Consider the following 27386-nt stretch of genomic DNA (forward strand, 5'->3'; position numbering starts at 1 on the left):
ACCCAGTAAGAAATTGACTAGAAAATCTTAAAGTTTACTGACAATAGCAAACTTTTTAAAATTACCATTGATTCAGACCTCAGTTCATTGCAACATAAGGTTAAAAATACATTTTATTTGACCTATGGAAATTTTACAGCAGCTAAAAATATTCTGTCAAGGGCATGGTGGCCACTCACAATTCATATTAGTATTACATAAATATATACATTTGTAGAGCTAAAGTCTGAGAGAAAAATTCACCAAAAGAATTCTCCTTCTTCTCCTGGAAGCCCCAGTAGTTTTTGCTACTAATTTCAACAGGATGTGCAGATATAAACTTCTATATGGCAAATCATTTCCAACCTAGAAAGTAACTGGACAGGAGTTTTCTTCCCTGTGCGCAGCATATCTGACATACAGTATGTGTGCGTTTAGGAGGTGGCATGTTACCTCAGACTCTGAGGTCACCTATTTGGCTGGCATGCCAGACAGCTTTGAACTGTAAAGACAAAACTCTGCTTGTCCTTTTCTTTCTGGTCCCGCTAGCAGAGAGTATTTTAGGAAAGGACTCCTCTTCCCAGCCCCACTCCTTTCCACAGTTCCTGGGATTTTGCAGAACAAGCAAAAGAGGAGCTGCCTTTCCCTATACCATTTTGGGGAACTGGTGAAGCAAAGGCTGCCCTTATTCCCATTGTCCCCATGGAGAACCTTGTCCTCCTCACCTTCTCAAGATTTTTGGTGCCTTACCTATTTTGGCCAAGGATGCAAGCATGATCCAGAGCGTGATTTCAAAGGGGACTTGGACATGCTGGTAATCCAGGGAGAAAAATGCATGCTCCAAGGATTCATTCCCCTGGGCTTCCTCAGCAGCCCAGCTGGTGTTCTCCCGGAGAACATCTTCCTCTAGCGACTGCGGCTGGGAGCCTTGGAGTGCTCTGGCCCTGGCAGCCTGGAGGAAGAACGTGAGCAAGGGCCCGACTAGGCAAGTGGCTGCAGCCTTGCATCCCAGGCTCTGCCTCGCCATTCGCCCGGGAAGCTGTCCGCTCTGGGGAATGTGCTGCTGGCTGCTCCCCAGCGTGTGACTCCTGCTTCTGCGTGCAGTGGCTGCGACGCGCTGCTGGCTACAGCACCCTGCAGAGTACAGTTTGCCCTGGTTGTGTGGCTCGCTGCAAAAATAGAAGCGACTGTTCAGCCTCGCGATGACTCTCCTCCCTAGTCCATTAGTTTCCAGCTTGGAAACCCTCCTGGAAAGTCTCACCCTTTTGGTATCAGGTGCCCAAATAGGCAAAGGCTTCTCTTCAGAGCTTTCCTCGAAGAAATGTCTCACGAACCTGTGGTCCGAGTACATACATAGGCATGTCTGAGAGAAAGAGAAGTCAGATTTTAGTCCTGAATCTTAAAATTTTTGGCTACCAGTCTTTCAGATACCCTACCTGCAAGAAAAATAAACTTAACGTCTGCTGTGGCAGCCAGGCCTTGATGGAACAGGTCCCACATCAAACAGCTCCATCCAGAAGTGGACCAACCTTACTGTGGATCTATTGGACTTCTCATCTGTAATCCAATCCCTACAGAGAGGATACACGGCAGCAATGTTACTGATAATCACATTTTCCACTTGGGAAGTCAAGCAAGGGAACCAGCTTTCTTATGCTAAATACAAAACCACAGTGTTGTGCTGGAGGAAGGTCTCACATGCTGGAGCAATAAATTTCAATAATTGCGTAAAACTTCTTTCTGCCTTAAGAGCTAACAGGAAAAATTAAATCTATTCTTCTCTCTTCACTGCTTGAAAAGAGCCCCCAAAAGCCAAGAGAAGGAGTGAACTTGCTTACAAAAGTTTGACAGACAGGCAAATAAAAGGATAGCAAGATAGGTAATAGCAAAATCTATCAGACACCTCTGACGAGGAATGGTTTCTGATTATGTCACAGGATGCAAAACCTTTTGGTCTTAGGGATTCTTTAAAGTCTCCAAACAGCAACTTTTACATAAACCTGAAAGTTTGTTTTGGGAAACAGAGTTATTCATAACACTGTTAGATGTATTAATAATACAGAGAACAAAACATATTGGGCAAATTTCTCCATTATGGAGTTTCATTTGAGTCAATGATGCTTCACCAGGGATGAATTCAGTCCAAAGAACATATGTAATTAAAATACAGACGCCCTAGGCTGCTGCTGGACTAATCAATGGCCTATTTTTTTCTCTTCAGCTGGCTAAATGACACCAAAGTTGAGCTGCCAATAACATGCTGGTGACCCATTTTTCTCCTATAAAGTCAAAGACCAACATATCCTGCATTTGTCAACATCAGATGAGCTCCTTGTTTCTGATCTCACTTGTAAAGAGGAGGATGACAAAAAATCTTGGGAGATGGGAGAGATGCAGTGATACATTCTAAGGGTTTTCTTGGTAATTTACCACAGTTAATTTGATTTTATAACATGCCTTTACCAGACTTGCTTACTTTAAAACACAGAAACATTCCTCCAGCTAGAACCGTCTTCTAGCAATCTAAGTTTCTGTTTTCAATAATTCAGTTCCATAGAGTTTGTGATATGGGAAGAGAAGAAGAAGGGAGGTTATCGGATCCCTTGTTACTTTGAAAGAATGGAGTTTAGGTGTATACGTACTGTTCCCTTCAATACGAAGCAGAAAGCTTCTCAGCAGGAATTTGTGAAGTGATATAAGCAGAAGCTGTGCAGTGACAAGGGTACAGAGAGAGAAAAGTTTTAGGAAACAGGTTAAAAACCTGGTTTCAGTGGAATTCCTTGTTCAGTGTCAGAGGAAAGTGATGCTGTGAAGATTTACCACTATCACATCAGAAAAGTTATTCTCTTTCTTGAATTGTCAACCAGGTAACAAGGTATCAGTTACAAACACGCTGACAGCTGGATGGCTTTCACTAGCAGCTGTTGTGGATCTCCCTATCTTCTTTCTTCACTTCACAAAGTGTGCTTTTATACGGAGAAAACCATTGAAGAAGTTCAGAGTGCATTGTCTGCTGCCTGGAGAAGACAATGCTCTTAGAAGCTTCCTGTGGTGCCTGGAAAACTGTAGGATCAGAAAAAGGGAAATCATGCTAGAAGAGAGGTTTCTTCTCCTGATGAATTCTATGGATGGGTAAACTGAGGCAGAGATGACAAAAGATGTACAGTACCTTGGTGTCAAAACTAAGGATAGTGGAAGCAGTTTTGAGCCTGGGCTTGCATGCAAAGCCATCACATCACTTCTTCTTTCAGCTGAAATACTTGGTGTTGAACTCAGGATTTAGAAAATCTGTTTCATTTTGGTGTCAGGGAAAAAGTTTTGCCAACCTTGGCTTCTCCCCTCTCCGCAAAAGACCAATCCATTTCGAATTTTACTATTCTTGGGGGGGGGGGAAAAAGTTAATTTTCACTTACATTCAGCTTAAGCCAAAAATGAAGTGTTTGGACCCTGGAGGGAGAAAAGACTTGCAGAGTGGAGCTCAGTAGTGCTTTCTGCAAAACGCTTTTGTGTGTTGAATCAACACCCTTTTGATCAGTGGAAACAGAAAAAACAGCAACAACAAAAATAGAGTAGGAGAGTATCAGAGGAAGGTCAAAGGAGAGGATAACATTAAAATATGCTCCATTTTTTCTAATAGAGCCAATTTATAAAGTCAGGTCCTTAAGGAGTAAGCAAAAATTACAGGCGAAGTGGCAACACATGCATGCACCATCATTCTAAAGAAAAGGTTATAAAATATTAACAGTAACAGATGGAAAAGAGTTCAAGCCAGTATTCTGTGTGGAGTTTTCAGTGAATCTGTTTCTCCTGTATTCTTCTTTGTTCCTCTCTGTAATGACGGCTGCAATCCTGCAACAAGCTCCATGCTGATGGAACAACAGATTCATATTCCTATTAACTCATACTCAAACGAGTGCAGCATTGAAGCTTCTCTGTGCAAACTGGATTTCATCCTGCAAAGATTCAAGCATGTGCTTAAAAGCTCCATCATCCTTCTCAATCCAATTACTGGCTTGCTGTGCCTATATCTGTACAAGGATAATGAAAAGCTCTTTGAAAGTATTTTGGATGTATTCTTTTTGTTACAGTGAGAATTTTCTAATTTGCTCTTAGTATTTTAAGAACACTCATTTTTATGTTAGGAATTGTTTTACCCTGATGTTCTGTATAAATTGGCCTGCCATTTCCCTCAAGAAATTTCTTACATGTAACATTTTTCATTATATACTAGTTATAAATAAAACAAAAGATGAAGTAAAGACAGTGTTTTTCAAATTCTACAATACTTTTTCTTCCTCCTGTAATGGCTACTGATGCTATTGAACCACTTTTTAATGAAAGTACCATTTGATCATATGTTTATTGACATGCTTTCATTTTTTCTAATGCAATGTGTTTTCCCACATTTATAGGTCTCAGGACTAGATTCTGAGCCCCATAATTGCATTGACTGGTATCTCGTTTCTGTTAAAATGAACAGGATTCTGAGCTGAACAAAGTATTGTGTAATATGGTAACAGTGATCAGAATCCAGGCTCCTGTAATGAAAATGTTATGTCAATCATTTTAATTGTTGCTATTATACTCCTTAATTCATGTCAACAAATTATTTTTCTTTACACCCTTTCAGAGTGGAAAGATGTGAAATCTCTTTTCTCTTAGCTTGACTTGCAGTTGCTTCTGAGTACACTATAACTCATGCCTCCTAATTTTTACTATGAATGCATGCATCATTTAAAGAAAAATAAATATTGTAAATTAAATCCTATAATTTCCATCATCTATGGAAATTCATATATTAACTACTGAAATTTATGAGAGAGAGAACTTTGAACAAGCAGATGCCTTATACAGGGGGGAAGAAAAATAATTTGTGATATATCTTTCAGTTATGGTACCGCAAAGACTTTCCAAGTTATTTGGGCCTCAATTCAGCAAATCATTTAAACATTTACTTAACTGTGAGTATATGAAGTTTCACACCTTATAGTTAACAACATGGGAAAATCCTGTGTTGAATTGTGGCCAAACAGAAATGCTCAGCACAGGGAATTGCATATTACAATCTCAAGAACTTTACCAAAGTCCACCTTCAAACTCATCAGATTGCTTGCTCTCACGATTGCGTCCAAAACGTATTTCAGCATTTCCCACCATTGCGAGTGCTGCTACTTCCCAGTCTTCACAGTGCAATTCAAGTAATCCAAGCTGAAATCTTTCCTCTTTCATAAGCTTTTGGGTTTTACCCTTTTACAGAGTTTGTACCAAGAAAACCCCCATTTCCTGAAAAAGACATACATCAGCCTTTGATTACGTGAAGCAGTTATTTGGAGAGCGCAAAATCTTAGGGCCACAAAGATGATGAAGGGACTGGAACACCTCTCATATGAGAGGAAGCTGAGAGCGCCAGGACAGTTTAGCCTGGAGAAGAGAAGGCTCAGGGGAGATCTTATTAATGCGTATAAATATCTGATGGAAGGGTGTAAAGAAGACAGGGCCAGACTTCTCAGTGGCGCCAGTGACCGGACGAGGGGCAAYGGGCACAGACTGAAACACAGGAAATGCCACTCGAACATAGGCAAACGCTTCTTTACCGTGAGGTTGGCTGAACACTGGAACAGCTTGCCCCAAGAGGCAGTGGAGTCTCCATCCTTGGAGATATTGAAAACAAAACTGGATATGGCCCTGGGGCAACCTGCTCTAGTTGACCCTGCTTTGAGCAGGTGGGTTGGACCAGATGACCCCCTGAGGTCCCTCCCCACCCCAGCTATTCTGTGGTAGTATACTACCCTAAAYGCAACAGAGTTTTTTCTCTTTACAAAGCAACTTCCTTAACTGCATCTGTGAGGTCCACTTGAGAAGATAATTTATGCATGGGATTTCCCTTTATGTGCTTTCCTCTCCATAGGGGCTGCTGGCACAGAGCATCTGCATTAGCATGCTTGTCTGGTGGCCAGTCATCTACAGAATCCCAGTAAACTGCAGAAATCAAGGGCCATATGCTACCAGCAGGGGCAAGCCTGTCTTCGCCCACAGTAGCTTCACCTGTGGTTTTATGATCTGTTGCAAGAATAAGATGTTCAAATAAGTACTTGTGGTGTTTACTAACATCAGAAAGGCCTAAGGCTTCTTTTCTATCTGCGAGTCTCATCTCTTAAGCCTTGAGACTATTCTGGGACCAAATGCTATTTGGCTGTCATTTCCATTCACACGGATGTAGGAAATGCCCATTTTAGCTCTTGCAGAAGTGGTGTCACAGGTTCATTTGGGGGTAATGCAAAATGTTAGATGTTGCAAAAGATTACAGTTCTTTGCTGTTTTACTTCAGACCTTATTTTCCCTCTCTCTTCAAAACCACATTTTTTATGAAAGAGAGCAGAAACAGATTTCCTGATTAACACCAAGAAATTTGGAAASCGTCACATGATGAGAGTGCAATGTTGCCAGAGAATATTTAAACTCAGAGACATTCCGTCCACTCTCAGTAGCTTTTGTCTTTTTCTTAAAAGTTTTCCTTCTGAATGTGTATAGTGTCCTAAACAAGGAACTTGATTTTGAAAAAATCACTCACACTTGTTAAGTGTCAAACAGTATCTTTGCAGTTTCTGTAGGACCTCTGTGAGGCACTGCAAATGCTTTTCTGCACTCCTCGTTATTAGTACATCATCTAAAAAACAGGCAACACCATCTACCCCCTGCGGTCGCTGAGCCCTGCCTGCCTGGAGCGCAGCAGGCACGCTCTCCACCCCACTGGGTAATCTTTTAGACCTAAATAGCCCTTCTGTGCCTTCTCCCCAGAAAGGATTTTGGCTCTGACTTTGACACCACTTCCGGTAGAGCCRAGCCAAGTCTAGTTTCGTAAATCTCCCACTCTTCAGAAATCACGGATAGATCTAATCTCTTATTTACATCCATTTCCAATTTGTTTTTGACTTTTACACTGACACTACAGGCATGATAGAGCAATTGATTTTTCATCTCATATAGTTCTCAGAAGCGGAACGATTTCTGCATCTTTCCCCCCAGGGAGCGGTTGCTTTCTGACGATGCATGGTCCCAGAAGTAATTTGGTGGATGACCCCCGTGTGCACCCGTGGCCTCCTCTCAGCAAACCCTTTGGTGAGCTCTGGTGAACTTGGCCTGGCAGCACTGCGGCTCAGCTTACCCCAAATTTGCCCCTGAATATTTTTGAAGAAAAATCTGGCTGAGGCAGAGCCCTTATTAGTGTGGAACATTTATAATAGGAACATGCCTCTATGCAGTCTGTTTAGGGATCGCCTGGATTATGTTTTAGCTTTATCACCTTTTTTAACCTGTCTGCAGGTGGTGGTGGKGGGGGGGAGGTTGCAAGTAGACCTGTTTTCAGTTTCTCCTGAAAAACTTTCCTTTTTGCACAAAACAGCCAACCACTTCAGTTCAAAGTGTTCTGCTCCAAAACTAAACAAATATCCAGGAGCCTCTCCARAAAAGCTAAATCAGGATGATAATTTTTTCCCTCCCCCCAACAAAAATTCAGATATACTTCCTCATTCAAGGTGGTTTTCAATTGTAACTGATATAGTTCTGTTACAAAAGCTGCAATAGACACATAGTAAATCTCCTTAAAAAGTTGCTCTTGTACACCATCTAATCAGCCTCTTGTGAAAAAGATAATAAATATATTAACTAAATATTAATGGTATTAATATTTGATAAGCTATGYAAATATGATTCTTCCCACTAATATCACAAAATGGTCATTTGTTTACATGCATTTTCTAAAGTACTTGCAGAAAAATGCCATCCCCATTTACGAAAAATCTTTTTTTCCCCCATGAAAAAGGAAACTGTTCATATTTTCACATATAACCATCTTATTTTTCCTTTTCTTTAACCTCTGCTTGTTGCTTGCATTTCCCATTATATTTTAATATGCACAGCAAAGTCTGTGCATAAAATATTGATCTTATTTTGCTGAAGCAGGGACAGAAGAGTACTTAATTTTCATATACACACAAGTCTGTGAGCACACACAAAATATATAAAGCAGACAGGCAATTTAGCAAGAAGATTTAATCGGAACTGAAATTAAGACCAAGCCCCTGATCACACTTCCCTTCCTGGGAAAKATCACACTAGCAGTTTTTCTGGAAAGCAGGAATAGAAAAGCCCTTAAAATTTAAAGTCACAACACAGATTTTTCTCTAGTATATCATACACCCCAAGATTATTGAGAAACTAACTTTGCATTGCAGTGCGCTAGCTGAGCTGATCTACTGCTTAACTCATGTGCACCCTATGGAGCTAAAAGAAGAACACATATTTACAAAAGTGGCTTCAGAAATCTAATTTTAAGGAGAATTTGAACAAAACTCCATCAAGCRAGTTCCATATTAAGAAGAAATGAGTACAGAAGAATAAATTTAAATGATAAAGACATCTGAATGCAAACACCTTCTCATGATCAAGAAGCTGCAGAGAATGCATACAATTCTAGCTGCAAACCTTGTGCTTCATTTCTTAATATTTAACTAACTTGAAATATTCAGATTTATCACTGATAATTTTACCTTGCCTAAATGGAGAGTCCAACAGATGGTCCCCCCCCATAGCAGCATTAAGATGATCCAAACCAGAATGACTTACATACTTCCACGTATTCTCCTTGCCTAGCACCCATTCTTTTTCCATATGGCTATAAATCTGCTATCATTGCAAACACACTAGTCTGGGTATGCTCCCCTCTAAGCGGCATTCAGACAGCAGACTTTCAAACTGACTGAATTACAACTTTACATTTAACAACTGCCTAATTAACATGGTCTTAAAGAACTCCTATAGGGCAATTACAGGCTGAGTACACTTTAATCATTTTGGCACTGAMTTCTGTTTGGATTGTACCTTTGTCAACAACAGCTTGAGCACTTTGAGCAATTGCTTAAATGACTTGTAAACTAAATGGCCTCTAATATTTTTTCTTCATCATTGTAACTAGAGAAGCCTGTGACYGTGGCCTCAGTAAAACAACAAATGCTTGGCCTTTTTGGTAACCTAAAAACATTTTTTCTGATTTACACTCCAAAATTTTAATTCCCTGAGACACATCTAAGAATTCACACAACTGCAAGTAAGATTTATATTCAAGTGATGGTATTTGATTTCTTCCATTAAGTATTTTTGCTACTCGTTACTTTTTAGGTGATCAAATTAGACAAAAGCCCTTAAATTTGTGGGAAAAAAATACTCCAGTTGACATCTAATAGGATTGGAGGCTGTTTGGTAACAATTTCTGTTTGATCCAGTCAAAAATTAATTATGATTTTACATAGGAATTTACTTTTGATATTTTTATGAGACACCCCCCCAAACAGCAACAAATAAATATTTCTTTACTATCATTTAAATCTTGTTTATCACATTGGACGATAGCCTATTGATCCAGGAAGCTATCTTTCCGAGTAACAGTGTTAATGTACAGTGGATCAGTCTAGGAGACCCAGAGGCTAAGTCCAGTTGAAGGAAGCACAGTCCCCATGAATCAACAATGATAAGAAAGTTGTGCCTCAGTAATCAACAGCCCAAACCAAGGATCCTTCAAACCCTCCTCGTGAGAGCACAGCCTAAGACTTTTTCTGCTCTCACCTGGAGGTTCACATATGACAAGACTGGACTGTATCTCCTGGTGGTAGGAACAAACTCCTACAGGACCTTTTCCTAGTAGGATGAGCGCATGTCATGCCCATGGGTCACAGCTATGGGTCGCGCACAGCAGTCTCCATCCTTTCTGCAGCTGCCGTCTGGCTGCTGCAGGGATATTCGGCTCTTCCTCTCCCTCGCTATTCTTGCTGCTTTCCCTTATATGCATGCACATGCTCAGCTGTGGAGGAGGATGGAAGAAAATCTTCTAACTCGCTCACCATCTTCTGCCAGTTTACTCAATTCTTCCTGTTCTCTGACCGATCTGCTAGTCACCTACCAGGAAAATAGGCAAGTCTGGACAAACCAAACACTGAATATGACTGTCGTCATGATGCACAGTCAGGTTAGTTTTGTAATCACAGAATAAAACAAGAGCCAAAGAGGAAAATGAACCCTGGAAATCAGTTTAAGTGATTACAACAGGCATACTGCAGTGTTACCTGCATTAAAACTCATGATTATAAATGTTATGTAATAAAGCTGCAGTAGATCCAAGAACATATAGTTAATTTTTCATCTCAGACAAAGATGTGGAGCATATTATGCCTCTGGAAGATTGTGTATTTAGYAGTGATAACATTGGTATTTTAATTCTGGGATTTCAACTCAGTTTGGATAAATATCCAGAAACGTATTTTACATGCTTTTCTATTTACAACCAGCTTTACCACAGAGCACTTCTGAAAGAGAACTCCCTTCAACTGGTTCAGAAGCAGAGCAAAGATCAAGATAATCAAACCCAATTCTTTTTCCACCTCCCTCTTCCACAAAAGATTGCATTAAGCAAAACCTCAGAACTCAGAACAAAAGGGGAAATGCTACACAAAGCTAATGACCTTAGAGCTTTACAGGTGGCCCCCACTCAACCACTTAGACTCCCCAAAACACTATCAAGGGAGCCAATTCACCACTTTTCCACTGTGTGACACTGAAATAGCATCTCATGGCAGCTGCAAAACACTACTGATCTTACCCTGGCACAACACCACCAGTTGCCTTTGCTAACAGACGCTCCCTGTACCACTCATGCACTTGAGCGATGGGCCCAAGGTAATGCTGTAAGCAACGTGGCCCTGATATAAAAAGGCAAATATTGCCCTTTTGGAGAGAATTGTGTCTGTTGCCCCCCAGTGCTTCAAAGCACTCACTATTTCTCTTAAAATGCAGTTACGATAGCTGGAGCTGTGTTCAATCCCCATCTATCAACACACTGACTGCTACGCTGCTCCTTCCGGACACCCATACGGCACAGTGTGTTGCAGTGCACTCCGAGGGGGGCTGGCGATGCGCTACTGGGAGAAGTATACTTTTTCTTGAGTCCTTTATCTGCTGACTGTAGYCTTCAATTTCTTTCTGTAGAATAAACATCAGCTGATGGCTACTTCCTAGCAGGTATTTGTTATATAAAAATATTCAGTAGATCTGTCTGAAAGCCATGTTAATGCAATGGCATTGCCTGTGAGCAGTAATCCATACTTTATATGTTTGGTACTGAGTTTGAGAGGTGAATGGTTAGAAAAGGGAAATGGTGTTGTGTCAGCTCTCTGAGCATTCAGACCTAACCAGCACAAACATTCAGGCGTATGATTTTAAAGTTTAACTTGCATAATTTTTCCATATGTAGCATTAAAGTTTTCACTTTCTGTTCCAGAAAAAGTTGGTTAATTCAGCTAACAGGAAAGAGGAATAAGAATGAACAAAATCTGTTCATTTAAAACTTCAAGACAACGTTTTTTGGAAATTAGTTTGCAGTTATGTTCCCAGTTCCAGTAAGTTCACAGATTTTATTCATTTAAAACAAGGTAGAGTCTACCTTAATAGAGTTTATGTACACAGAAAGGGTGAGGGTGGGTGCAAGTCTGGGTTTCTTTTGCTCTACTTTTTCTGCATGAGAAAGAATTCAGGGTATTTCCATAAAGAAAGGTTATGTCAGGATAAATGAGCAATTACAACGAAGTACGACACTGCATGAAGCACAGAACAAAACAGAGAGCATTTGCCAGGCTCAGAAGAGACTAAGAGCATACTCATCTTACCAGGCATTATCAGTACACGGTTGGGAAACCATTTGTGAGCTGCCTGTCTTGAGCCCTGTCTCCCTTACTGTTCATCATGGCTGAGCAACTGTAACTGGTTAACCTGCCAAAACTCAGTTACACGTGAAGGCCAAGAGAAAGCAACATAAAAAGTAAGAGTCAGATACTCCTTTGTATCTACATTGGTCACCATTTAAGAATGTGGCATCATACCCACAGTTCTACCCTTAAGCCAATGGAATTTAATAACATCAAATGCATAATTATGTAAAACTTTTCATCTGATGCTCTCAAAGTATATGCTCAGCACTTTGTTAACTTTTGTTAGTAAGTAGATAATTGTTACAACATCAAATTTATAGGTATGAGCAAATGGGCAAAGCAATTGAACAAATYGGTAAGGATTATAGTATGTCTTACAAATGTGGCAATGGAAAGCAGAAGTGTGCAGTGACCATAGATGAGGAATGAGACAAAAAATAGCAACACAGGATATTAAGAAATTACATTATTGCACAAAACAAGAAGTTTTTCAAGCAGGAGCTTTAAGGCTACCTAAAAAGTAAGTCAGAGCGTACATGTCAGTGATATTCTAAGAGTGTATTTCTACAATATGGAGTCATTTACCGGTAAATCTTACGATGCAAAGTGTATTTGCTACCCTTCTGTAGTATAACCAATAACCCTGTGAGACAGCTCAACTACCCTATTTTCTAAATGTGCTCAGAGGAACAAGTGAAAGCAGTCATTTTCCATGACTTTATTATTCAGAAATAAAATAGAGCATGTAAAATAAAGCACTGAACACTATTCATGAGGAACTCCAAACATATACTGTCCCTTAAAACTTGTGAAATCTATACAGGACATGTTACATCTAGATACTGTAGGATCAGATTTTATAGAAAAGCCTGATACAAAAGCATGACAAGGGAATAAGAGCCGTACCATGTTGGTTAACATAAACTGAGGAACTTCATCTTTGGTGAATAGAAGTTCCCATTCACAGTTAGGCTAGTATTTCCAGGCTTGTGTAAACAGCAGAGGGAAATTAAAGTTAGCAGTCCTTTTTGTGGTTAATTCAACTGCAGTAAAACTATCAAAATACACACATAAGTCAGCTTTTGCTAACTTGCCACCACTGCTGACTGATGGATCAAACAGAGTTCACAGAGTGCAGTTCAGGATGCCATATTTCAATTTTACATAACTGGAGCTGTATTTAAGAAAGATGCTGTTTCCACTTACCCTCATGGAGAAGAAGCATTTATATGAAATGGAGAAGAACTCCTGCAAGTCTTACTTATTGCTTCTTCTGTGGTTGGTTGCAAAGACACAGCTCCTCTGACCTACAGTTACAATTCACTGGGTGAAATTTCTGAGATCCTTGGTCACCTGCCRTTCAGCACCTAAAAAATATCAATAAATAAAGCTGCAGGAAACTGGCAAGATGATGCTTCCTAGAAGCGGCAACTGAAAAAGATTGTAACAAGAGCCCCATATTTTCTCCCTGAAAGAGAACCCTAAGCAAATATCCCAAAGCAAAATAATGTCCTGGTAGATGGTGTCATAAAAAGAGCTCCAGAACTCCATTTGGTGGGAGTTACAGTGATTCAGCTTTGGACAGCCCTGTTGCCGATTCATGCACCAATCCATCCTTGGCTTGCTCAGATGGCCTCAAATATTCCTCCAGTCTTTTTGTTGTTGCTTTTTTGAATCAGGCTTCTATTGCTGTAAGAGATCCCACTCCTTACGAAGAAATGCTCAGCAACACTAGAAGATCAACACATACAGGCTGAACTGGATGAAAGGGTGAAAGCCTTCCACAGAGCAAAGCCCTCAGGGAAAACACCAGCTGAAGGCGAAGACCTCTACTTTTTATTTTTTTTTATTATTATTATTTTTTTTAATCAAAGGGATAATATCTGCAATTCCTAAGTGGGATAGTATGACAGAGGGAAAGTATCATGAAGGAAGGTCTTATTCCTCTTAGGATTCATAGGTCAGTACTAAATACATTTATATCTACTTAGAAGCCTGCAGGTAGTCAGGACAGCGTGTGGTACTGGTAGAATATGTTAGCAGCTGCACATTCATTTACCAAGTGGCTGCTGAACTATACAGCTGATTTATATTCCCAGCAGATTGATGGGATTATCACAAATAAACTAACTAAGAATGTTCTGGTAAAGAAAAATGAGTTCAATTATAAATAGATATCTATATTTTGGAACCTGTACGTAAAATAGGAGCAATGTGGAAAAAAAAAAATCAGAATTACAATTTCATACATAAACTAGTGGAAATGAAGCTGAATAACCATCTTTCTAAAGTTTATTCAGCAGAATGTTAAAACATTAATGGAAGCTATTATTCTGCACAGCTGGGTATCCTTTCCTGTGGGAGATAATCCTCCCTCCAAAGAGAGCTAAACTTTTGAGATTTATTCGTAAAATGTTTGCAAACCTCTGGAAATCCTTAACTAAAGAGGTACTGAAGAAAATCACCACCAGATATTATTATTTGACTGTATAATAGATATCACAATAATTGTAAATGTTAATCTGGCATGTAAAAATCTTACTCACCTAGGTGGGCTTAGTCGCCTTCTGGAGAGGCTTATTTTCCACCACTGACAATACAAAACAGGCTGGTGGATGAGGTCCTAACTATATGTCTCAGTTAAATTGAACAGATTTAACATAAAGATCACGGCTTCTTTCAGGGGCCTGGTCACAGTACTTGATGAATGTCTCTCTGTGGGAATGCAAAATGAGAACTGGAAATGAAAGTGGAAAATTCCCTGCCAATATTTCTCATTCGATTTCAGATTTTCTGGCACGTGCATAAACATAACTGTCAGCTAGAATTTGGCCTCATGTGTGTGACCTGTAGAATATGGCATTGCTTTCATTTGTAATAAAATACATCTGCTGTCCTTCAACAGTCTGAAAAAGCACACCTTTTAAGTGATTTTCCTATGTAATTTGAGTTTACTGAGCCATTTTTCCTGCTAGTGAAAATGGGCACAGCTCCAGTGCAGCTGATGGAGTTTTCTCACTTAAGTCCAGAATGTGGCTCAGTATTTTTCAAATATAAATAAATCCAAAGCATGTCATCAATTGAAACATGTCAATTAAAATAAAGGGAACTAAGAATAGTATTTAAGTGGATAATAAAGGCTACAGATTAAAGCTTTTCTCATAATATTGCTTGTTACGTTGCGTTTTCATTCTAACATTTACATTAGAGCTAAAATTGTCCACATACCTGTGAAAACTAATTTTAAAATGTGTTCTGAAGCCACTTCTGAATGGGATGGGAWCAACACAGCTTCACAGTAATCTTGGATTCCGGCAAATACAGAATATTCATTTTTCTATTGTCTCCTCTTCTGCCACTCCGATTCTTTAATGACAATGTGAGAAGCAGGTCTATGGGGGTTTCTCCCACTGTAGCAGTTCACAACACTCAGCAGCTTCTGCTGCTTCCGTTAACATCAGTGTTAAAACTGCAGTTGACTTCCAAGATTTAAGGTTAAGACTCTAAGGTTAGTATTAGAGCTAAGTACAGATTTCCTCCTTCACTTCACAGGGCTGGGGAGAAGCATAGAAAAAACACCAGAATCTGGACCCCAGCTTTAAACTCTGACTTCCACACTTCCTGAGGAAGAACCTTATATAATTAGCTTATTTCAAGACTTCAGCTGAACTATAAATATGTCCCGGGGAGATAAAAGGCTAGGCCAAGGCAGCACAAATGCCACAGAAGAGTTTCTTCTATCGTTAATTGCAAATCCTTTGGTTACTGATGCCCTTCTGAATATTGTTCCTCTCACCTTCAGTTAGCTCATTCTCTGCATCTCAACCAAGGAACGCTTCAGGGTGCTGCCTGCTCTGGACTCCTCCAGAATTTAGTGAAGTCATTCAGTGTTGTCCAAAGGGCTTTTGACTTGATTTTGCATGCTGAGAAGGTAATTAATGAGACACATACAATTAGGGCAGTGCATAAAAACAACAAAGTATCCTTTCCTATCATCCTCCTAGAAAACAGGGACCAGTTTCAGTATATACTCCTTGCACTACTAATATCAAAGAGAATTTTTGATCAGGCAAAGAATGTCCAATTAAGTCTGTGACATTTATGAGTCTGATTTTATTTTATAAGACTATTTTATAAGCACCTGCAAATACACAGCAGCAGAAAATGTTTGCTATATACTCTTGTCTTTACCTGTCACTTGCAGCAGGAGGGAAAGATTCTCATTTTGATCACTCCAAACCTTCCTTCCCTGTAGGAATTCTGGATTCTTCTCATTCCTGCCAATCACCAAACTCTAGCAATCTCACTTTTCTCTTCTATACCTGTGAAAATATTCATCCTACCACAATGCTACCATGGAAGAGTCCAGCTCAGATCCAACACTGTGTGCAAAAACAACATACAAAGATTGAAAGTTAGATATTCAGATGAGAAATAAAGAGCAAGAATAGGATTTTCAAAGACAGCTGAAGGGAATGAATGCCCAGTTTTCAAGGGAATTCAAGGCAAGTGGAGGACCCATCTTTCTAGAGCTCCAAGCCCAACCTGTGTAACAGCTGGAAAACACCTCAAAGCCAGGGGTATTCACTCCGCTCAAACTCTGAATTGACTTAATGCTTAGATAGATTTTATGAATAAGCCTATCAGATTGACAGCCTTGTCTGCAAATTACTGGGTGATTTATTTTTGAGATTTGAGGTTTGGTCTCAAATTTGAATACACATACCATATTGAATCCACATGCTTGCATTTGGATGTGTTAGACATTATGTACATAAATTCATTGAGCCAGGCACGTTAGTTAAGTTCTACCAGTCCTAAAAGACTGAAAGGCATCAGAAAAGGTTACGATCTTAAGATATTTTGCAGTTCCCCTTCTATTACACATGCTGCTATATTTAGCAGCCTGTTTGACATCCCATAAAATGATTGCACAGAGTTGACAGTTGCATCATCCTGCAGGAGAAACCCCATGCCATGAGCAAGCAGTGCGAGAGCAGTCTTTATATAGGTATAGCTTATTAAGGACCCAGTCAGTATGCTTTTATTCTGCAAACTTTCTTCTCTCTACAGGGCAAAACAGGCACAATCTCAACTCTAAGCCCCATCATACCACTTGTATTACAGTAAACATAACTAATTAAGCTAAAATACTTGAATTAAGAGCTCCAAGGTGAATCCCTTGTGAAATCAGAACCTCTCAATGTTCTGAGGCATTCTTTCAAGCCTACTGATATTTTCGTTATAAATGGCAGCTCTCACTGATGATTCAAAAAAACCCCAAAACAACCAAAAACCAAAAAAAACCCCTAAAGATGCTGGATTAAAAGAAAAGAAAAAATAAAGAAAAAACTTTGATCTCTTCAAAGGACTGAACAGATGTCAAGGGCCTAGATTTAGAAAATGCATACTACATATCAGAGTTTAAGAGATGTATCTCAAAAACAGAGACAGTTTTGTTTTAAACTAGTTGTAACAAAGCAAGTTTCACTGAGAAGCTCTTTATAACTGGTCCCATACCTGTGCATTGACTGGCATCAGTAACTAAATACATGATTTAAGTAGCACTGTAGCACATATTCGGGAAGCTTAAAACTGTACAAGTATAGCTGTGTTGGTAGATTTTGGATTTGGATTTCATGATTACCAATCCAGAACTGCAGGTGTGTCAGATCACATTTAGTCATAATACAAGTGAGTGAAGAGGTTTGCTTACTAGTAGAAAACTTCTGCTGTCAAGATAACAGCCTAGTTCATTTATCATTTTACAATGGCAACACAGTTATTAATTTCCAGTTAAAATACTTACTGAAAAGTGACCAAAAAGGAAGAAAAAAAAATCTGAAGGTTAAGCAAGCAAATTTCCCTAGTGAATTATGCATTTACACTTCCAAATGAAGATGGAAAAAAGTTTGCAATATTTTTTCAGAAATGTTGCAATAGAGTCTTAGCTTGTCTAGGCTGCAGGAGCTTCATTTCCAAGGAAATAAAGACAGAGTCCATTTACTAAAAATGCAAAAGGTACATAAAATAGTAATACAATGACAGAAAGATAAATGTATTTCATTGAAGAGGAAAGAATTTATTTAAAATAAAAACATGTTTTTAAAACAGAAAATAAAACACAATCTTGATCAGCTATTTCACCTGGTAGGAAATACTAACTTTTCATTGTAACACACTTTACCTATGTGATACAAACATGCATATGCAATAAGATTAGAACCTCTTGAGTGTCTTGATTAATGTTTAAGGCTGATATTTCTTATGTAGGATACTATATACAAAATAATCCAGAGTTCTGAACATCTCTATCTGCTGACAAGATTTTTAAACCAAGGAAGTATTTTCTCAGGCACTCTGATCAAGCTTTGCAGAAGCAAAATTTGTTGGACTTTGGATTAGGCAATATAGTTGAAGTCCAAGTTCTCAACATTCCAGTTCAAAGACAATTTGACTCTTTTCCTTATTGAGGGGATGGATTATTCTCTTAGATTATAATTTTATCAGCACTTATGCCTTGACTGATTGTTCTTGCAGGAGTAAATCCAATGGTACATGAGTATAATTACACACAGAGTCAGAGTCTTAGAAGCAGGGCTCATACCATTTAAAAATATGGTTGAACAGCATTTTAGAGATAAGTTCATTTCTTATTCTATATTGGAAAAAGACAACAGTGACTTTTATCTTCCTCTGGTAAGAGCACCATAGACAAAGTATGTTAAATGTTAAAACATCTATTTGAACAAGTCTGTAGTGTCTAATGTTTTTATTTCCCAATCTAATCCTTACAGTGAAATATTTGTATCTGAATTGTATTCATCTCTTCAGTTGAGCAGTTCAGTTATGATGTGAACTGTATCCTGCAGCTCTTTTCCACACATGCTGGGTTTGAGATCTGTAAGTTTGGAGTACTAAATTCAGAGCTATTTCCATTGGTAGCATTATGCAAACTAAACAAAGCTAAAGAATGTAAGAGCACCTCTCTGGCTTTAGATGTTTCTATATTCTGCTCCTGGGATATCTGAAAGCTTATCTGATTCAAGTTATTCCTTATCAAACTGCAAGTCAGGAGRTTTGTTACAGAACCACACCTGGCCAAGTTTTCTTCAAAAAACTGTTTATAGAGCTCTGCCACTTTTCTTTCCATGTAGTTGTTGAGCATGGAGTTTGAAAGAGGCTCTTCACAGAGCATCATACTCCTTTCTCCAGTTTCATCTCCGGACAGGGACTTTATACCTGGCTTTTCAAGATGCTCAGATACAGGGGATTGACCTTGAGGAATATCTACAGAGAGCAGAACAGGACCATCAGGAAGTTCATCACACACATGGTCCAAAACACAACCTGAATCACATGTATGGTCGCCCACATGGTCTCCCCCAATATGCAAGTCAGGATAGTTTTGATAAATGCTGTTGCATGACCAGGATCTATATAAATCCAGCTGTTCATTATTTTGTTCTCTTTTGGGAATATGTAAAGCTGGTGATATGGTTCCTCTAACAAGTACTTTCTGATCTCTTGCAGGTAACTCTTCTACAGATTTCCAGTAAGGGTCTCTCTTGTGTTCCATTTTGCTACTTTTAGCAGTGATCTTGTCCTGCTTCTCATGTCCAGCAGCAAACTCTTTAATTTTTGGTTTGTCTACAAGTTTTTCTCTCCAGATTCCCTCCTTATCCTTTTCAGTTGCATGACATTTGTGAGACTTATCTTGATCACAGTTTTCTTTATATACAAGTCCAGTTAAGATGCCTTCTGCCAACATGATGACCAGTGGTAGAAAGTCTAATCACCAAACTTCCATATAGACCTGTGAGTGAAAGAAAGACAGGCAAAGTACCTCAAGCTTATCTGGAAAAAAAGAAGTAAGAATAAAAAATTAACAATGCATGTTTCATGAAGACYGTCTGTGATGTTGCTTTTATTCCAGAATGTTTCTTTTTAGTAAACAGTAACTTGCTTGCTTTTCTAAAAATCTAACATCTATACTTAGGTCAACAACAACAACAACAACAAAAACTTTCTGAAGATATAAGAAGGGCATTCACCAGGTTCTTCACCTCTACTTTCACCTTTATTCTTAGGTGTCTCTTCTGCACTAGGTCTAGCTGAGACAGATTGTATTCATGAGCTGTTATACTGTAAGGACTAACAAAAATCAACGAGATGATTTCACTTGTTGTCTACATTGTATCATCAGTTGCAAATCAGCTTTTTCTATTGAAAGACAACGATTTATTAGCTAAAGGCCTGATGCGGGAAGACAGTCAAGATCAAAGCTGGACTTAGAAGTTGATTCTAAACTGGCCTGAGCTATCCTGTGAAGTGCTGAGGACCTTCAAAAGATGCTGACAGTTCCTCATGCCTATTAAAACTGCACCCCAAATGCAGCACTTGAGCATTCACACGCACAAAAGTTTTTAAGAGTCCCTCCTAATGATGATTTAAAAAGATATGAATAGTTAATTTGTCTCCCCTAGAGTTTAACAGCAGATAGTGTACGAGTAGCACGCTTTTATCTCTAAGGCTCCACAGTTTTATTAAGTACACATGAATAATTAAAAGCTAGCCTACATGCCTCAAGATCTATTATGTTTTCTCATTCCTTATCATTTCTTTTTAATTCATCTACTGCTAAAACCAATGGGAATCTTTCCAGCTAAAGCTGTGTCTGGCTTAAATTCACTGAGGGCAAGATTGTAAACACTCCTGTTGTGGAAGAAGGGGAACGAAGAACACTAGGAAATCCCTCTGTGCTTCAAATGTTTTTTTAATCTCTGCAGATTTCAAGTACCTTCACACATCTCTACTGCGCTCATGGTTTGAAACAGTGCAGGGAGGCAAGGAACGAGGCTGTCTTACTGAAGAGTATGTACTAAATCTCCTGAAGAACATAACATACCGGAACTTCCTTTGTATCCTTGCAAGAAATCTACTAAAAACTCTACTTACATCATGGACAACTAAGGCTCGATTCTTTTCACGCTGCTGCTAATTTAAATCAGTAATGTCACGCAAGTCACTGGATAGCTCTTCCACACAAACAAAACCTCTACAAATTTAATATGATATCTGATATACAACTGGGAAGATTCTCCTCACTCTACTCATTTGCTTGTATAAGCAACCACAGTATATAATCCAGTTTATTTGCTCTGCAATAGAACTTGATACACTGGGTCATTTCTTTAATCCCAGTACTCCTTCCTGAAAGCTATTCTAAAACTCCAACTACTTGATAGAGGGGAAATTTTCTACTTTCCTTCTAGATTTATGCAATGCCACAATAAAACTGTTTGCTTCCCCCCTCCCCCCCTTTTTTTTTAAGCATAAATTGTATTTTCCCCCTGCTGAAGTTGATTGTAACCCTGGAATTGGGATATGCTTTCAAGTGAGACTAAAGCAGACAGGAAAGGCAGCCCACCATGCCTTCTCCTAGTCACATTAGCATAACTGTTTACTTTATCTACAGAACCACTTACATATGCAAAAAGTAGGGCAACATTTTCTGAAGCACTGAAGGGACTTAGGAGAGAAAGTGCCATTTTCAAAAGAGACGAGGACACTTAGAAATCTAAATCCTGTTGAATGTCAATGGAATTTAGAATACTCCATGCCTAATTCACTTTTGAAAAATGGTATGCACGTACCCAGACTCTTACATGCTTATAAAAATTAGCTATATTGCTCTGAAAATGCTCATAGTGCTGAAATAGGAGCTAAAACATGGTAACCTTAAAAAACCCACACCCACACACGCTCTTTAAAACAAAGTAAGTGGTGCCTGCATTCTGGAACAAAACACACACAAAAAAAGAACAGACATAAAGCCCAGACTTACCAGTTCTAACAGGGTAAGAAAGGTGGATAATCACGTAGCTTAGAATTCTGCTACTACAACTGCTGTAAGAGAACAGATTCTCTTCATTGTCGGTCTGTGTGAGCGGTAACTAAAGTACACGCCATTTAGTTCCTCATTTTGTGTTCCTTTTAAAACAGAAGTGGTCCCAGTGGAAAACTGTGTAGTTTTTGAGTACAGAGTGACAGCAAATCTAAAAGAGGATGTTAAAAAATGAATTGAGATGTTTCCGACTGTGTTGCAATGCTGACAAGTTGCATAACTGCTACTTAATACGTCATTTAAAAACAACAAAAATTACTAAGTGATCAGGGCGTCTGTACTTCACCAGACTATTCAAAATTGAAACTGAATTCCACTGAACACTTCTGTCTACATAAAAGTTCAGTTTTGATACTATCACCCACCTGACTTACAGAGGCAATGTTATTTATATCATTTCTCCTTTTGAAAGGAACAGCTAAATTTGTAGTCTTGTGACCTTCCTCCACTGGGGAGGAAGCTGACATTACGTCCTCATCAAGATTTTGATGAAATCTTATTTCTCTAAAAAGAATAAATATAAGAATCTGCATCTCTGAAGGTAGTAGTCACCAGGCAGCCGAAGACAGTCTCTTTGCTCACTGATCCACGTCACCTTCTTGGGGCTCAAAAATTACCTTTCTCTCAAAGGCGTGTCACAGGTGCTGCCATGTTTTTTTCTGTTTCCTGCCTCTAACCTGGGGCACAAATACAATCCGCTCGGCCCTCTGCCCTGAATTTTTTGTCATACCCCTGATATTAAAAGATCGCTAAGTCATGGGCGATGTCCATATACACAAAGCACATGTATATATAAACAAATGACTCATCGCTGCAGAGCGCGCACACATTGTGGGTGATGTAAGGTCATTTTGCACATGCGCTGTAGATCCAATGCACCTGGCCTTACCTCTTTGGCACAATGCCTGCGAATCCCCTTCATATTAAAATTCAGGTTCTGCCAGGGCCCAGGAGATGGACTTAAGATGGTACTGACTTTGCGTAGCTCTCCAGCCAGCCTTGATGAATCAAGCATTTGGGTTGTGCAACTTATTTTTTCATCCATTCCAGCTACCTTAAGAAAGAAGAGCTTGCCAGTTCCTTCAGGAGGTTGAACAGCAGCTGTTTATTCCAACTGTTTCATGTGTTTTACCGTCCAGAACTGCTGTAACGGGAAATACAAATGTAATGACCTGCACAGCAGAATATACAAAAGCATGAGGAAAGCGCAATGGTGGTTTATGAAAGATAGAGCTAAGAACAGATCCAGTATTATCTGGAAGTAGATCATATTTCCCCTGCATTTTTGCTGTTTATTAAAGCCAGAAATCAAACTGACTACTTAGTAGAAGAACTACTAAGAACAGAACTGTGGAGACCCTACTCCTTTGAGCTGTAATGTGGATAAGACAGGCCCCTTTGGCAGCTACAAGATCTGGGACCTTTGCAGGAATCATGTGAAGCCTGGCTACACATCCTGGTCCAGAAGGCCAAGCTGTTGGCTAAGATGACCCTGTGAGTAGGGTTTGATCTTTGGGAAAGAGTCAACAGCAGATTTTCAAAGATGCGGCTTCCTTTGCCAGATATTTGTGTTTTTATAGATTTCTAGGCAAGTTAAAAGGCTAGATTATTTTGAAATGAAAGTTAAGTCTCATCTCTACCTCTATTTAACCTCCAAATTAGAAGCAGAATGCTGGCTGCTGCTGTCCTCTGTTTAGTGCAAGCTGCCCAGCTGACAGGCAGACTTTCAAATTTGACTTTCAGATCTGTAAACAACCTCTATCCTTACTTATTTGCAAAGACAAATGAAAGCAGTAATATCCAACTGTAGCACATATTAGATAGTCACTTAGATACTCAGATACACTAATTTCTGTGGGCAGACTTGAGTGAAGATTTTGTAAGAGTTAATGTCTATCTAGCAGACCTCAAAGGCAATATTTGATTCATCTAGGATGTATGACACAAATTTGGGTTTGATCCTAAGCAGATAGCTACAAAACAATGGTTCATCTTGAACAGATCAGATTCTTCTTAGACAGAATGGACAATTGCTCCTTTCTCATCCATTATTAACCATTTCCTGCAAAAAGCTTAGTTTCTGTTCAAAAGTGTAACTTGAAGAAAACAAGAGAGAATTATACTATTGGAACGCATGACTGTGCGCTTTAGCTTGTAATAAAATACACTAAATATCTGGAATGTAAGGTAAGTGGAGTCAATAAAGATTCGGTTGGTTTTCCTTCACTGCTACCTTTTCTCAGACCTTTATAACTAGAGTTACAGACTCATAACTAAAGAGTTCTGACTAATAAAATCAAGGACACAGTTAATATTTGTTTGATTTACAGTTAAAATCGAGATTAAGACACTTTTTACACATCTCACAATAATTCCTAAAATACAGAGTTCTTCCAAAAAATATCACTTTTTTTTTTTTTTAAGAAATATTTAGGGAAGGTTATTTTTTTCCCCCTATCCATCAGATAATTATCTATACCTGCCTAAAAGTCTTAGTGAAAAGCAAAACATGGAAGAGTGAGGTATTGTGTAATTATTTAATTCAGATGAAATGGAGATGGCAAATTCCTGAAAGAAACTGAACATCTACATGTAAACTGATTATTCCAAAACATATTATCATTCTCCATACAGAGAGATTACTTCCTACCAAAGAGATTTCCATTAGTAATTTGATTCTTTGACAAATAATGTTAGTCTAAAGGTTCAGTCAGTACCCTATTACTGAATGGACTACACAGTTTCAGACAGCAAACACTCAAAAGCTGAACTTTAGTGAACTTGCACATAATCCATTTCTTATAATTTGAGAAGCAGACTTGGACAGGCAAATATATCTTTCCATTGTCAGAGGTCTCCAAACACAGAAAAAGCAGCAGCATGCTCAAAATGTCTTTATCTTAGTTTTATCCCCTTTAACATTAAAATGTTCTACAAGTTTATGTTTATAATTTTGCAAAACTAAGTTCATGTTACAAGATCCGCACCTTCCACTAAATGCACAAAAACACCCCCAAAATGGTGTTTAGCCTCACATAGGCTAAATCAGAGCTCATGTACTGAGCCACACAACAGTTCAAAGTACTAGACCAAAAGCAAGTCCATAGACAATTTGAACGGTTTTCTGTTGATTCCTTTGTTAAATTTCCTTCTTCTCAGAAGAAAAAAATCAGAAGTTGATTCTCACCCAAGTGCTGCCCTAAAGTTCTTAAATASACACTGCTTAGCGTAATGGTAGAAGGGGAAAAAAAAATGTAGAATAAAACTACAGAGTTAAGATAGCAATACAGCAACATAYTGACTGCAACCCATCATTCAACATGTTTTGGCAGCAAAACAATGATGCGCCTTGGAAGTGAATTAATGTAAGATAGGAAGCAACTATGATTCTGTAAGTCCAATGGAGTCTCTTTAGAATTCTTCCTACCCCCTCCTCTTCCCCTCTACTTCACAGGAGACTTCAGTTTTTAYGGAGGCAGAATGCAAGCTCATTTGATTCCCACTGAACATTTATAAAACTCATCTCATATTCAGGGGTTGTTTAAAATGACTTTTTTTTTTTTTAAATCATGCTACATGAGTTCAGTTTCCACATGGCAGATTTGGTTGCGACTTCAGCACAGTGCTTTTGCCCCCAGCCTTGACAGGATCAGACCTCACAGGAAACAGGGTGGCTCRAATTCCATGTAGTTTAAACCTTGCMTCCYTCACTGAGTTTGTAATTACCACCAGCTGTAGCCATATTTTTTGTGAAGCAGTTTCAACAAAACACAAAAGCAGCAGAGAGGAAGAAAAAAAACATGTCAAGTAAATTAGTCATTTGAGTGATTAAAAACAAGTCACCTTTCATTTCAGTTGTACTCAAGTGTCAAATGCATCAACATCCGAAGAAATATCTTTCCACCAATAAAATCCTCTTAAAGTTTAGATTTACAAAGATAAAATCAGAACAAGACAGACACCACAGTTATTTCAAAATTTGAATACAGATCACAATTGGAAGAAACAGAGCCAGCAAGACAAGGATGTCTGAATCCCCAGGCTAAACTTAAAGCAGAATCTAYAATGAGAAATATTTGACTATATCATTCATATATGAAAAAGTAAGCAACACAGCATTGTGTACTGCCATAAACAATTCTCATATTACACTAACAATAACTAAGTAGCAGCACTACTGCAGAAATGTAAATAAGTCCCTTATTTCAGCTCAAACTATATATTTTATATGCATATAAATATGAAATAGAAGTTGACTACATTGACTAATATTTTTCAAACGTTGTTGCAAGTCTCTTGCTTTCCATTTAAATTAGCAGTACTTTGTTTTAACCACCCAGCTTCTTCAAGGCTCAAGAACATTTTTGCACAGCAGCTCTTCATTTACCTGAACATATATTCCAGCTCTTTGCTGATGTCACTTGTGATTACCTATTCTATGGTTACTGTGATAAAAGATTCAAGTTATCAATACATATCTACAAATAAAAAGCAACCCAAAGAATCTGATCTTTCTTTTATTAAAACTCACTCCTGAYTGATAAGTACCAGCATGCAAGCAGAAAAATTTGATACACTTAAAAGCAGCTGTTCCTTCTACCCCTACAACACTGGATTTAAATTTGTGGTTTTGCCCATCGGGTAAAGATAAGGAGCTTTGACCACATCCTTCTGCCCTCCGGCATGCACCGTGCCAGCGGGACTCGCACTTCACCCACAGCTTCTGTTCAAGTCATGCGTGTCTGCGTTAGTTCCAGCACGGAATAGATATTTAAAACAAAAATAAGTACAGCACTGTATTTCTATAAGGACAGTACATCCAAACAGATTTCATAAAAATCCACGATGCTCTTGATTTTCATTTCCAGCTCACGACACAAAACCGTGTCTCTCTCGTGCCACCTACTGATCGCCCTGCTCAGCTTCTGCAGCGGCCGCACCAGAGGCTCAACAGCCTTCACAGGCCAGAGGGACGGATTAAAAGTTTCTATCCTCTACAGAACTGTAGTTTCTAGAGTGAACAGATTTTTCCTTAGGAAACAGAAATTCGGCACTTACTGTTAACTTCAAGGAAAAAAAAAAACTCTTACGATTCCTCTGTATTTGGGATCAAAACTGCCACTAATTCATATGGATGCAAACACCTACACAGGGCTTTTTGCAGCTTAAAGACACTCAGTTACTCGGGACACCAAAATACTTTTATAACCACAAATCAAGTCTTACTACGCACCAAACAGCAACAGGCACAGAAGAAACAAAGCTTGGAGCGGTCATAGGGTCTCCCCAAAGCCACAAAGAAATGACCGTAACCAGCGAGGCTACCTCAGCCGAGCTTCCATCCACAGCTGGAAAAGGACCCAGACTCATTCGACACTTATGTCTTTAGACGCACAATACCCGGGGTGTGTGTGTGTGTGGGGGGGGAACGGGACAAACAGACCCAGGGCCTCACAGACGGCACGCTGGGAGCTGCGTGTGCGCTCTGAGGAAAACCGCGCCAGACCGGGATCACGGCCCGCACGGCCCCGGAGAAGCGGCGCTGCGCCACACGCCCAGGGCCGGGAAGGGCAGCGCGSGAGGCGGCCGCGGGGAGAGGAAGCCCAACAGCCCGCCCGCCGCTTCCCTCAGGCTGCCGCGCAACCGCCGCCGCCAACGGTCGCCGCGAGCCGAGCGCTGACCGACAGGCGGATCGGCCAATCAGAGAAGGCGGKGGCGGGGCGGGCTCGCGGTGGCGGTTGGTT

General features: G+C 39.4%; 2 protein-coding genes across 3 annotated transcripts in view; both read right to left on the minus strand.

Moving 5' to 3' along the window:
* LOC112966300 (sodium/hydrogen exchanger 2-like) overlaps positions 1–769 on the minus strand; it is a 34402-nt gene extending 33633 nt beyond the window's left edge. Inside the window, exon 1 of the mRNA XM_026066280.1 lies at positions 730–769. Coding sequence (XP_025922065.1) covers positions 730–754 — 25 coding nt within the window. The 5' untranslated portion in view covers positions 755–769. The remainder of the gene's footprint in view (positions 1–729) is intronic.
* A 17051-nt stretch (positions 770–17820) lies between these two features.
* Positions 17821–22744, minus strand: LOC112966263 (uncharacterized protein CXorf21-like). Of its 2 annotated transcripts, none has more exons than XM_026066207.1 (3): positions 22532–22744; positions 21583–21793; positions 17821–19551 (listed from the first exon to the last, which is right to left on the minus strand). In XM_026066207.1, exon 3 carries the CDS (start codon positions 19504–19506, stop codon positions 18583–18585), a length of 924 nt encoding a protein of 307 aa, XP_025921992.1. In that variant the 5' UTR covers positions 19507–19551; positions 21583–21793; positions 22532–22744; the 3' UTR covers positions 17821–18582. The 2 variants fall into 2 exon arrangements, with proteins under 2 accessions (XP_025921992.1, XP_025921991.1); XM_026066206.1 differs by having other exon boundaries at positions 17821–19592.
* Between the last annotated feature and the right edge of the window lie 4642 nt (positions 22745–27386).

The sequence above is a fragment of the Apteryx rowi genome, unplaced genomic scaffold (assembly GCF_003343035.1).
Source record: "Apteryx rowi isolate R43461 unplaced genomic scaffold, aptRow1 scaffold_24, whole genome shotgun sequence".
Classification (NCBI taxonomy): Eukaryota; Metazoa; Chordata; class Aves; order Apterygiformes; family Apterygidae; genus Apteryx; species Apteryx rowi.